The 13,003-nt window shown below is 43.1% G+C and overlaps 1 protein-coding gene across 1 annotated transcript; it reads right to left on the bottom strand.

The window, feature by feature from the left end:
* Window positions 1-379: 379 nt before the first annotated feature.
* Window positions 380-11,748, bottom strand: klf5a (Kruppel like factor 5a). The gene is made up of 4 exons (XM_008429275.3): window positions 10,957-11,748; window positions 9,066-10,104; window positions 7,932-7,991; window positions 380-3,286 (listed from the first exon to the last, which is right to left on the bottom strand). The coding sequence occupies exons 1-4, from the start codon at window positions 11,377-11,379 to the stop codon at window positions 3,108-3,110; spliced, it is 1,701 nt and encodes a 566-aa protein (XP_008427497.1). The 5' UTR covers window positions 11,380-11,748; the 3' UTR covers window positions 380-3,107.
* Between the last annotated feature and the right edge of the window lie 1,255 nt (window positions 11,749-13,003).

The raw sequence follows: 13,003 nt of genomic DNA, 5'->3' as shown, positions 1-13,003 counted from the left end.
TCTCCCCCATATATCCTTTATCTTTATTTGTTCTGATATACAACAAGCCCCCGTCCTGATCAGTGCTTCCACACTCAAATAATAATAAAAAAACTTGTGTTTTAAGAGGTTGTGTGTGTGGTTTTGTATGGTTTGTTTTATTCAAGCCTCGACAAGACTCGTTTCAACACCCCTCGGGCACCTCGCTTTCTGGCTGCACAGCATGCCCCAGCTTTAATCCGAACCTCATGGAGAAAGCACCGATCCCACCGTGCAGTGCGCAGCTCACGTCCGCGATATTTCCACATGGTAGCAGGTTGAGTGGAGAGATACGGGGAAGCGATACGGGAAGTGAAGCGATACGGGATCGTATCGCAATGATTTCAGCCAGGACAACACATCTGTAAAAGTGTCATTTGACTTTATTAGCATCGGTTTCACTCAGTTGAAGAGAGAGAGAGAAAAAAAAAAAAATCAACTTTTGTCTTTGGAACGTTTACCATGGAAGAAAAACAAACAAACAAACAAAAAAGCTACAAAAAAATAAGTTGTTGGAAGGACAACATATATATATATATATATATAATAATGTCATTAAAATAGTTTGGACGAGAGAACAAAACTGAGGAGTAAGGCTCAAATATTTTTGGATGCAGGGCATTTTCCTCTTTTTCTGCCCTATTGTTAACATATTAAAAAAATGGAACAAAAATGTATTTACAGTGCATTTATTTACATTAAGGCATTTTTTGCTGGGGTAAAAAACAAACAAAAAAACAAAAACAAAAAAACAAACAGTGAATCTGTTATATCCCAGCGTCTACACAATTAAATAAATAGAGAGATTTCCCTTGTTAGATTACAGTGCTATATTATCTTTAAGCTACCTGCAGTGAATGAACAAGTACAGTTATAAAGGCCGAATCACACAATCAAACTCACACCTCGGTGTATATTAGAGGACAGATTCTCTTTTTTCCCCTTCTTAAGCTCATGTTGTGTAAATAAAGTAATCCATTAAGACCAGACATCTATAAACAAAAGCTACCAAAATGTATTTCATTAAAAAAGGTCCCGTTTTGTTTTTATTAGTTAGTAAAAAAGAAGGTACAGTGGGTCTTAATGGATCATGGAGTTGTGGTTTACACGATTGTAGATTGCTAAAGTAGAACAAAAGCAGAGATGCACCTAGAAATCAGCTATTAAGGCAGATTTTCTGCTTGATCGTCAGGTCGGAAACTCAAAACTAATCTCCCCATCAGTGAACACATGGCATGTCAGCAAAAAAAAAAAACTAAACCAAAAACAGGCTGCATTGACAGCAGCACCTTTCAGTGTATCTGTAGCAACTGTGAGAAGCAACATAGAGCTGCGAGAGAGCGAGAGAGAGCCAGACTTCCCGAGCTTCAACCTCAGTCTGCCGTGCTTTGGTTCTGGTTTTGAAATGTCGGTAAAAACCCAGTTGTGGTGTGATTGCTCTCAATTACCGCGTATGACGGCGCGCGCGCACCCAGCATGAGACGTCGACGTCCGGTCACAGCGGTATCGGCGGGTCAAAGTTTTACAAAACAGATTGAAAAAAACTCTGACTGGTGCATCTCTGCTCAAAACTGCTGTCAGGGTGCTAATGGCGGCAAGAGGAAGACATTTATCTAAATGGAGCTATGTGTAAAATATTCAAGTTCCTTAAGTTCAAAAACGTAGCAAATCTGTCCTCTAACAGAGCACGTGTCCAAGTTTGAAGGCCTGATGGAGCCCTGTTGCTAGTTATCTGCCTACAGATAAAAAAATAAAAAAAAGGCTAAAACCTCCTTGGAGAAAGAGACAGACTGTCACTTTAGTACAAAAGCTCCACGCCGTTTCAGGATGTCTCAAGTGTTCAGAGCTGAGCTGTTATATTACAATGGAGATGATCAGCTCTCGGATATTAAAGTTCCTCGTTTCCCTCTCCCCGTACTGAGTTCAGGGACTCTTTTTTTTTTTAAACAGAACAGGAACCAAAAACAGCACCATGTGTGTTTAAAAGAACCGCCTACACTAATCACAGCTCTGGCAGAACAGGAACACATTTAACCACAGAAGGAGGCACTTCATAGGGTGTTGATGATGAAGATTAGACTTTGGTTAAAATGCAAAAAATAAAAACATTGACAAAATAAAAGTTGGATGGCACAATCTGCACAGAAATGAAATTCTGAAGATGCTTAATTCAAGCTTGTGCATAAATACAGCTGCTTCTGTTTTAACAGAGTCAGTCTGCTTACATTTCTCCAGCTGGACATCCATCAAAAACCCATCCTAAATAATTGATCACCTAATGGCTGCTCTTTACAATCCACCCATGTCCCCATGTTACTCAGCCATCTGCAGATTTCCTCTCTATAAAATGAAAAACAATTCAGTCTTGCCATCTCTACCTTCCTCTCATGTTTTTTTTTTTCCTTCTTCTTCTTCTATGCTTCATCTTCTTTGTCTCAGGAGAATAAATGCTTTCAATTTTTAATATCCGGACAGCGATGACTGGCGTGGCATGTCCAGTTGTGATAATGAACGTTTTGTTGGTGCATGAGATACACAATCAGTTCTAGTGCAAACCGAAGGATTTGGTTAAAAAAATAAAAAATAAAATAAAACCTGGATATTCCAGCTATTTAAACAAACATACCAATGCGTAAACAAAAGATGTTCTTGAATTAAGAAGTTCTACATTACAACAAAGACAGACAATGTTTTTTTTTTCTTTCCAGTCACACAAAGTCCAAATGGACCGGAAAACGTGAAGGAGCTACCATTTTCTTTATGCTATGGAGCTTTTGTTTTTTTGTTTTTGTTTGTTTTGTTTTTTGTCCAAAGAAATTTCCATCACACCTTGCGACGGTGTTAAACCAAACATTTTTCTTGGCCACCGTTCTCTTCCTTAGCTATCATACAATAGTATCGGTCGATGGCAGCACCGGGAGGAGCTGGGACGTCAGTAAAGCTGCTTGGCATCGCGCAGCCGCTTAACACTGTAGCTGTCGGACTCAAGCCGAGCGCTTTACGTGAGATTCAGGACGAGGACTCGCACAGCACGACTGTGGCACAAGTGCCAAAAAAAAAACAAAAAACAAAAAAAAAAAAAAACGTGGCTAGTTCTGGTGCCTCTTCATGTGCAGCGCGAGGTGGTCGGACCTGGAGAAGGAGCGGGAGCAGACGGTGCACTGGAAGGGCTTGGCTCCCGTGTGCTTCCGGTAGTGGCGCGTGAGCTCGTCGGAACGAGCGAAGCGCCAGTCACAGCTGTCCCACGTGCACCTGTACGGCTTCTCACCTGCAACGAAGGAGGAGGAGAAAAAAGAAGGAGGAGGGAATCTTAGTGAGTTCAGATAACAGCAGTGTCGAGCTGAACGTCTTTACATTTTCGCAAGCTGTTCAAGTGAGAGGACGCACGTACTGATGACAGTGATATACCTTTTTTTTTTTTTTTTTTTTTTTTGAAAACACAAGTTAAATCCTCCAAATGATTCACACAGTCAGGTGGAGAAACTGGGAAAACAGGCTTCACTGAAAATTCCAGTTGTCTGACAGCATATACAGTCATAACACTGTCACTCACAGGCATCTGTCAAGCGCTCCAACACCAGTGCTGCGCAAGTTTCCCACAGATACTCCTCTGTATTGTCTACCACTACTTCTGGCACGTCTTTGATGGGTTTAGGCTGTTTGTCACTTCTTCATAACACGCCTCTGGCTGCAGGCGCTTTGCAGAAACCTTGTGTGGCCTCAACCTTTACCCAACCGCTTGTTTCAGTCTCATTGGTCCAAACGTCTTTGAGAGTTTGTTTACCCAGCTTATAAGCCATGCACATGCTATTTTTTTAAACATTTGCACAATTGTTATTGTTTTTGTTCATCTCGACTCAAAGTAAAACATGACATCAGCTGAAAAGAGTACTTTTGTTTCTCTCCCCCGCCCCCAATGTAAATTCTAAAACTGTGCTGCAGGTTCTTTGACAGTACCTCTGAATCCATTGGGAAATAGAAAGAATTACCAGATTGTCCCAATTTATGCAACACATCATTGGTTTCTAATCAAAGAATTCAACATAACTCGGACTAAGAAAAGGCATTGCTCGATTATTTTGTAGAGCAAAAATGAAGTTTGAGAAATTAGCTGATTACAATCTCTGGCCAATTGATTGGTGCATTTCTAATTATTTTTGATGAAACCGATATTTAACACAGCTCTCTGTTTAGGCCTCATGCTAACATTCTAGCAGAAAAAGAAAGTGGAAAACAATTGGCCAGAAGAGTCAGGAAAGACAAAGAAAAGAAAAACTAGTGTACAGATGTCATCGATATTTCTGCAGCCAGACCAACTGAAAAGTGCGGAAAGTGAAGCACAGAGATGGGAGTGTCATGATAAGGACCTGCATGACGGCAGATCATATTCATAGATGGTGTGCTAAAACCTTGTGCACACCATAAAAAAATAGTCGAATACACCTGAACCGTGGAAGTCTAAAGCCAAACTCAATTTTTTTTTTTTTTTTACGCCTGATTACCATAAAAATATCAGTTTCACCAAAAAACAAAAACAAGAATACAAATGGCTGATAGAAAAGAAAAGTTTCTGTGGAAAGATTTGCATCTCTTCCGACGTCTGCGCAGCATTCTAACCTTCAGGTTAAAGTTGTGTGTATGTGTGTGTGTATGTGCGTGAGTGCTGAGGCGGGCTTAAGAAGATTTAGATCTCATTAATAAAAACTTTCCTGACTCAACTGCGTCATTGAGATGGAAGTGAGAAGTTTCTATTCTTAAGCGTCGAGTCCAAATTGAATTCTACGGCACTGAAGTTAAGCAAGTGGCGTTAAGCGTCTTCGGGTTGCATCAAACTCTCTGAACAAGCACAACAGGCTGCGAAGTGTTGCTCAAACCACCGCAATTAAGCCGCAGCACGATGAATCACGACGTCGGCACACTAAAGAAACGCATCATCAACGCGCACCTGAACGTGGACAAAATGAGCAAGAGAGTCGATGAAAGAACGAGCTGGATACACATTCAGACACATCCACCCTCCCCACACACAAATACAGACCGACACACTCACAATCAGGGTAATGGATGTTGATGGAGATTAGAGTGGGAACTCCCACCGGGGCCCAAACGCATTAGGAATCATCTCATACAGATTACTGACAGGTGCGTGAGGAGGGGTGTGTGTGCACTGAAGCATCTGAATCAGAGATGTAGAATGAGCAATAGACAAAGATAGAAATAAATAGTTGGGGGAAGGGGATTTCACAAAGGGTTGAAGGTGGAAAGCTTCCAAAAAACAAAACAAAAACTAGATGGAAAGATGATTGGATGAATGAAAAGAACTGAGAGAGAGAGAAAGAGAGAGAGAGAAAAAAAAAACGGTTGTTGAGAGCAGGGAGGATATATAGCTCGAGCTATACAACCGTTTACGTGTTGTTCTCTCATCTTGTGGTCTGTAATAACTGAAATAACCACAATCAGCCTGCAGCATGAATGATCTAATTGTCATGTCATGTTCCTAATACTGAAATGCATTTCAGAGACATGCACACACACATACACACACGCACACCGCCGTTTTGCACAAATCACCCGGATTAATGAGTGGAACTGATTCTGGGTGAGAAAGAGAGAGAGAGAGAGAGAGAGAGAGAGAGAAAGAGAGAAAGAGAGAGCTTTTTGTGTGTACTTCCAGATGAGCGAGGAATGCCCAGATATCAACAGAAGCTTTGTTTAGTCAGCTGGAGCGAGGTGGGGCCCAACACCTAAGCACTTGTTTGTTGACTCTGCTTGTCCAGGAAAACCAAATGGTTTGAAACTAAACGTGCGAGGAGGAAACGGATTGAGGAAAACACAGAGACGGAAGGGGGATTGGAGATAAAGGGAAAGTGCATGCGACCAAGATTATTTGAGGGGGGTGGGACTTAAAACAGGAAGGGCTTTTGGGCAACAAAAGTTTGTGTACAGTAAAAACTACTATCGATCCACTGCATTTACTCTCACTAACAAATATGAATTGATAAAAACAAACAAAAAAAACAAAGCTGGGTGAGAAGGTATGGCTTTCCACTGAAGGACTTCACAAAAAAACAACAACAAAAAATCCATTAAATAACTAGATAAAACAATCCTGATAATTCTGCTCTGTTCATTTGGGTCAATGACATCAGAGGCACAACAATTTAATAGATCTGTGTCATTCCATCCCCTCAGCACATCTGTTATACTTTGTGTTGTTACACTCCTTTCACATCTGTTTTGGTGTTGATGCTGTTAAAGCCGTGTGACACAAAATGACAGATCATGAATCCCGATCAAACCACAAATAACTAAATGACATCCTGCTATTAGATTTTTTTTTTTTTTTTTTTTTTTACTGGATTCATCCAACCCCAATTTTCTTACAATATGACATAAATAAAAGCAAATTACTTCAAGTCATTGGATGTAACAACTGGCAACCAAACATCCACCAAGTGTTGGCAGAAATCTTAAGCTGTGGTCAGATTTCTAACTGGTGTGAAGGTGTTTTTTACTCCTGTTGCAAATATTCCACCTGACTGGTTTACATGCAGAACCCCCACACAAAGTGATAAAATTATGTATTGTACTTGTAATCTGTACTCTGGAAAATCCATCTTATAACAATCGGCATTAAATATAATTTTTTGATCTCATTATTGCTTTATTTTGTCATTTAATTTCTGAAAAAAAAACAACGTTTAAGATGCTAATGTAGAAGCATAAATCTAAAATAAACTACTGACATAGAAGTATGAAAATCATGGCTTTATAACCACCAATGACTTGGGCTGAAGTATAAGTTTTAATGAGACAAATCAAAAATTAAAAGTCCACCTAGTTATAATTTCATGCAAAATCTCCTTATTTTACATTAAATTCAGAAGGTAACCTTTTTTTTTTTTAAATTTGGACATTTAAACATTTTTAGAACTTAAAAGTATTTGTTTCTCTCACATTCCGTGTGGACAGAAATGCCGTTGATGGCATTCGCTGTTCTGCAGGTGCATAAATGATGGGTTTAACTATCATTCATGTTAAACCCATGTGTGTGGGCTTAACACACATGGGTTTACCCATGTGAAAAATCTGTCTGGTGATAGTTTTTAGCAGAATACAGCGGTTCTGAATAAACACTCCATGCCGACCAGACCGTGTATTCTTTTTTTGTTTTAAAAACAAGGTGGTTCCATGTGATCGCTAAAGATCTTTTAAACCAAAATCTGTCCATTCGAGTCAGCAGGAAACTGAAACAAATCACTTTAGCGTATTTTATTGTTGCCAGATTTCCTGAAGCGTTCTCATATATGGCTTAAATGTTTTCCTGCAGCCACACAAAGTGCAATCAATAGGGAATTGACAACGCTGACATGAACCATCTTCAAAACAAATCTGCTGGGTTGCTTTACCCCTTACGTGATGTCATCAGAGGCGGGAACGTTGAGAAGCTCGTCTTTCGGAGGGTGGATTTTTTTCTTGATTAGATAATAACGACTTACAACAAACTATCTTTATAGTAAAAATACCTGTAAAGGTGACATACTGCATCTAAAAAGTTTTGTTTTGCAAAATTAGTTTGACGAGTAGCTTTAAAAGCAGCAATAAAAGCAACACCGGCCTTGGGAGGGTGCACTTTATCTGATCTGGTGACGTGAATCTGAGAAAGGTGGCACCACACGTCTAGCCCCGATCACATACTGCTAGAGTCATCCCCCGTCACACCCTGGCAGAAGTGTGGCACTTCCACCTGTTTTGATGGAATAGTATATTGGGGCTGAGGATGTGGAATGAGGATACGCTTACAAACACATGACGAGAAGTCGGCGGTCTGCCTAGCAACACGGTGCCAGCGTGGACACCTGAAACCCGAGCACAGCGGACTGAAAAGCGCATCGATCAGAGGAGCGTCTTACCCGTGTGAGTCCTGAGGTGGGCTTTCAGATGGGACGACTTGGTGTAGACCTTCTTGCAGCCTGAGGCACAGAGATGGAGATAAACAAAAGCAGACAGCTTAGACCAAATAATCTGCTTGTGTCAGATATGCATTTACCCAATAAACCGAGCTGCGGTATGCAAGAAATTTGAACTAATGAAGACCAGAAGCTGTGTGGAATGAAGCACAGTAAATGCTCTGGAGATCCTCAACATAGTATCATAGCTCTTTGTTCAAACTCAGTCTATGTGGGACTTAGCTCGTCCCAATAAGCAAAATAATCTGTGAAAAATAATATTTAGAAAGGTCCTGCCCGGCCGTGATTATACTGTACAAGAGTACAACTTAACAGATACTTGTGTGAAAGGTGGATTCGGGGAAATGATGGATGTGTGTCATCTCACTTTTAAAGAAGTTAAGCGTGTACGAACAAGTTACAGGGAGCTCACCGAAATCCCCCCCTCCTCTCTCCCTCTCTCTCTCCTTTACCTGCTGCCACAGGCTAGTTAACATTTCATGTTCTACAAGTTGCTGCACATCTCACAGCCTGAATGTGTGTGGCTGTTTGTCAGGCAGTTTAAGAAAATACTTTAACCTGAGCAAGCTATCTGAAGCATGCATGCAAATGTGTGTCTGTGTGTGTGTGTAGGGGAAAAAAGATCAAATGACTGCAGGAAACCGTCTGTGTAATTAAAACAGCCGCAAAAGCACAGGTTCAAGCCACAATCATTCCAGCGTTGATTTAGGCTCAACGGTCAGGGTTTCTGGGCTGGTAGTGATGCAATCGTTTAGGTTGCGATAATAAATGCAAAGTGTTTTCTTTCTGAGCTTATGGCTAAAGAAAATGCACTGGCATTACATTTCAGCGACGCCGCTGAAGCAGAGAGCAGGGAAGGCATGGTGACCCCGGAGGTCTGGGACAGAAGTTCAAAAAGCAACGTGTAATTTCAAAAAAATGCAGGGGAGTCTTAAAATGAATCTGGTCGTCATAATGCTGACCTTTCTGACTGTCTGACCACAGCACCGGGAGAAAGACGAAAACACAATACAGCGGGGGAAACAATCAGCGCGCGCGCGCGCACACACAATGTGGAGGGCGTGCTGCTCTCCTAACCTGGGTAATCACAGTGGTGGATCCGGCGTTTCTCCAAGTCCGGGTTGTTCCTCCGGTTGTATCGGACGGTCCCGGAGTTCTGCGTCGTGGTCTGGGCTGCGGGGCCCTGGGGGAGGCCCGGAGACGGGCCTTGGACCGGAGTGGGCAGGGCAAAGCCGGCGGGTCCCGGGCCAGGTCCGAGCCCCGGCGTGGCCCCTGCCAACTTGGAGGCGATGGTGGCGGCGTACGAAGGAGGAGGGGATAGGGTGTGGAGCAGCTCCTTCTGTCTGTCGGGGCTGCCCGGCTCGGAGCTGGGCGGGGAGGGAGGCAGGTAGGGCACCTGCTGCTGCAAGTAATGGGAGTGCACCTGAGCATTAGGATGCGCGTACACCCTGCGGTAGCCCGCCTTCGTGCCCTGCTCTTGCTGGGAAGAAGCCGAAGCTACTGGTAAATTATGGAAAGGTGCATGAACACTGGAATTGTGCTGCATCTGCTGCTGTTGAGTCTCCATGCCATCAATGTGGTGATGATCCAACCCGGCGTTCAGCAGCTGGAAGAGTGAACCGCTGCCGTCGTGGTGGATGCCTTGCTGTTCGAACTGCGACGGCATTTCCTGTTTGATGAACACCTCTCCTCCCGACTGGGTGAAAACACTCGTGAAGTCCGGTAACCCTGTTAGCGACATGTTTATGGCTGAGGTTTCCAATGCAGCGTTGCTAGGCTCGTGCCCGGATGTGCCACAGCTGCTCGTGGGCGTACCGTCGGGGCAGTGGGGCTGTAGGTGCGGGCCGAAACACGACGAGGCAGCTTCCGTTTTAATTTGGGCCAGGCCGGCGCGGTTCTGGGCCTGAGGGGGCCGCACCTGCTCACAAGAGCCCATCCTCAGGTAGGCCACGTCGGGGAGGTAAAGGTTCATGTTGAGGGTGTAGGGAGCCCCGGCGTGGTCTCCGCTAAAGAACTGCTCCGCCGCCGACGTGATGTCTCTATGCGACTTCTGCTGGCCGTCTGCCTGCGGTAGAAAGGCAGGAGGGGAGAGATACCTGTCCATCTCACACTTCACCTGTGGAGAAAACAAACCAAGCGCTTAGAAACAAATTCGAGCACAAAGCTTCCACGAAACTATTCTGAGACAAAAGTTTGGTAGAACAGTCACTGCTGAAGCATTTATCAAGTAGTCATCAATGGGCAGCTGCAACATTCCCTCACTGCCTGCAAAGCTGAACTCAAACACCTACTTGGTGAGGCCAACAGTGAAGGATACAACCATGTTTTGGGCATGTTTTCATCATGGCTGCCATTCACAAGTCAGTCTAGTTCAGGTAAAAAAAAAAAACCGCCACCTGGATACCGTGAAAGTTAGTTAAACCTGACAGCAGGAGGATGAAACAGCACCACCAGAGGGAATGGAGGGGGGAACCACCCATGTCTCCCTGTCCGCTGCAGCTGCAGCAGTAGCAGCAGCAGCAGCAGTCTAGGGATGGGCTGCTATTTGAGGCTCCACAACCTACTACCAGCTGTTACACACACACACACACTTCTCTCCTCTGCTGCACAAGTTTCCTCCTAACTGGGGACAGAGCCGGCCGGGACATTTCTGTCCGAGTCAGTTGTCGTCACTGTGGTATGATGGTGTGAGTGGACACCAAAGGGAGACCAACAGCTGGTGACCAACTGGCTGGCTGGCGTAGACAAACATGCGCTGAAGGCGACTTCAGGCGGAGCTGCTGGGTCGCTTACCGCGGCCCGACACGGTGTAAAAATAATAAAGTGATGACTACAATCAAGATAGCGGAGCCCGGCTCCATTTCCAGGCCAGGAGCGGAGAAACAAAATCTGGGTTCGCTGCCCCCCCCCATCTGCCACGCCCATTCAAAGAAACCCATAACATGTGAAGTTGCTCTCGATTCCTTACCTGCGTGTAGTCATTCTGCCCTGCCTTGTCCGTTTCTGAGATTTTACAGTCCAGGCCGAACAGCGCCGAGTCCTCCAGAGAGAAGGCGGCGGGCAGCGCCGCTTTCTGCAGCGGGTAGAACGGGTCCTCCTGCGCGCCGCTCATCGTCAGTGCTGCGGCCATGAAGCTCCGACGCAGGCAGCCCGGATGATCGCTCGTCCTGTTCTGCAGAGAGGAGGATGCTGCTGCTGCTGCTGCTGCCGCTACAGCGCAATGGGGAAGGAGCGCAGCCGGACGAGTTGCAGAGCGTGTGGCGGAGTAATTAATGTGTGCCTGTCGGCAACATCTCCTTCCACTTGTTCCATCCCTCCGGCCTGCAGACAGTTTTCTATCTCTGCGTAGGGCGGAGCGGCCCAGTGTAAATACGGAGCCTGCGCCGCCCATCGAAGCCTTGATTATTCATTCACCGGCCACCGCCCTTCGCTCCATCTAAATACGCTCACAGAAGCGTCCTGGAACGTGCTGGGCCGGCCGGGCAGCCGTAAATGTGGAGAACATTTAATTTTTTTTCGCGACAGCAGGAAATACACTTTCCCCCAGTCTCTCATTTTTGCGTGTGCACCCTAAACTGATCGTCAATTTTTAATTGTGATCGCTTCTGTTAAAATGTATATTTTTCTTTAATCCTACTTTAACAAGCTTGATATTTAAAAGTGGATATATTTCAATTCAGCTGACAGAAACTAAAACACTCACACAAAAACTGATATATTCAATTTCTACAAACAAAATCCTGGTTGTTGTTGACTCACAGCCAGTAGAAACCCAAGATTCAGTTTTGCATTAAGTTATGAGACCAATAGAAAATAATATTTTTGAAAACATAACATAACGTTATGGCCTACATAATCGTTAGGGAAACTGCTAACTTGACAGTTGTGCATTAAGCAGTAAAATCTCATTATTGAAAAAGCTGTTCGTTCATTGAGTGATGCATTTGAGTGTATTAGTGGAAAGTTGAGTGGAAGCAAAAAAATAAAAATAAAGTGCACAAGAAACACGGAAAACTGCATCCTAGGAAAGATTATGAAGTAAAGCCCATTCGAGATTTTTCCTTTAAGAGCATTTCCTGTTTCTCAAATTTCAGGAAATACTGACATTTAAGAACATTTCTTTGATGTACTTCCAGGAAATATACCACTGGGTCAACAGAGAACAAATGTATACATTTACATTTGTTCAATGTGATTATGAAATGTTATACATAAACACACTATATATATGGTTTAGTTTATAAGATATAAATCATCTGCAGAACACATTTGTTACATGCTTACAATAAAACACCCATTACATTTAAGTGGTATAATGAATAAATGTAAAAAGCAGATGGAACAGACTAATGATATTTTACTTAAAATAAAGGAAACTTAACAGATGTTTTTAGCTTTGATTTAAAAGAACTCGGGGTTTCAGCATTTTTGGAGTTTTCTGGTAGTTTTTCCCAAACAGCCTTTGAGATATTCAATTTTTCCTTAGTAAAAATGTCAATATGCATTTTTTTGGTGGAAAAAGACCATTCTTTGAATTACAAAAGTAATCATTCCCTTAGTCCACTCGATTTTATTTAAGGGTAACAAACTAAAGGGACTAAATACAAAAGGATTCCTGTCTACATTTTTATTTGAAATAAAAACTTTGGACTATATATTCTTTTACATAAAATTCAAATAAAATATATTGATGAAGTACCTAGTACAAGTGTGCTTTTACTAGGATATTGCTATTGTAATTTCAGTCCTGAAGAACAACCTCAGATGTTCTCTTGAGACAGAGAAGCCATCATTCAGTCCGGTTCTTGCACAGCTTCTGATGACAAAACTCAAATGTGCTTGCACAACCAAACCAGTGATTTCTTCACATCATAAAGTCGTCATTAATCTGCTCAATCTCCACAGTCAAAAGAAAAATACTAAAGGTCAATTAGGAAAGACCGTGAGTCATGTCAACCAGGAAATGGAAGCTGTATTTGCACCATTTTGTATTTAATATTTTGAAGTGTTAACAG

This window comes from Poecilia reticulata, chromosome 15, assembly GCF_904066995.2.
Source record: "Poecilia reticulata chromosome 15, P_reticulata-male-v2, whole genome shotgun sequence".
Lineage (NCBI taxonomy): Eukaryota > Metazoa > Chordata > Actinopteri > Cyprinodontiformes > Poeciliidae > Poecilia > Poecilia reticulata.
This window is presented reverse-complemented; position numbering and strand designations above follow the sequence as displayed.

Bases quoted from the DNA above. Each gene is read 5' to 3' on its own strand.
- klf5a (XM_008429275.3), bottom strand. From the start codon at position 11,379: ATGGGCGGCGCAGGCTCCGTATTTACACTGGGCCGCTCCGCCCTACGC. The intron at 10,105-10,956 runs GTAAGGAATCGA...TTTTCTCCACAG, and splicing joins GGCAGAATGACTACACGCAG to GTGAAGTGTGAGATGGACAG. The intron at 7,992-9,065 runs GTTAGGAGAGCA...TCTGTGCCTCAG, and splicing joins CCACCACTGTGATTACCCAG to GCTGCAAGAAGGTCTACACC.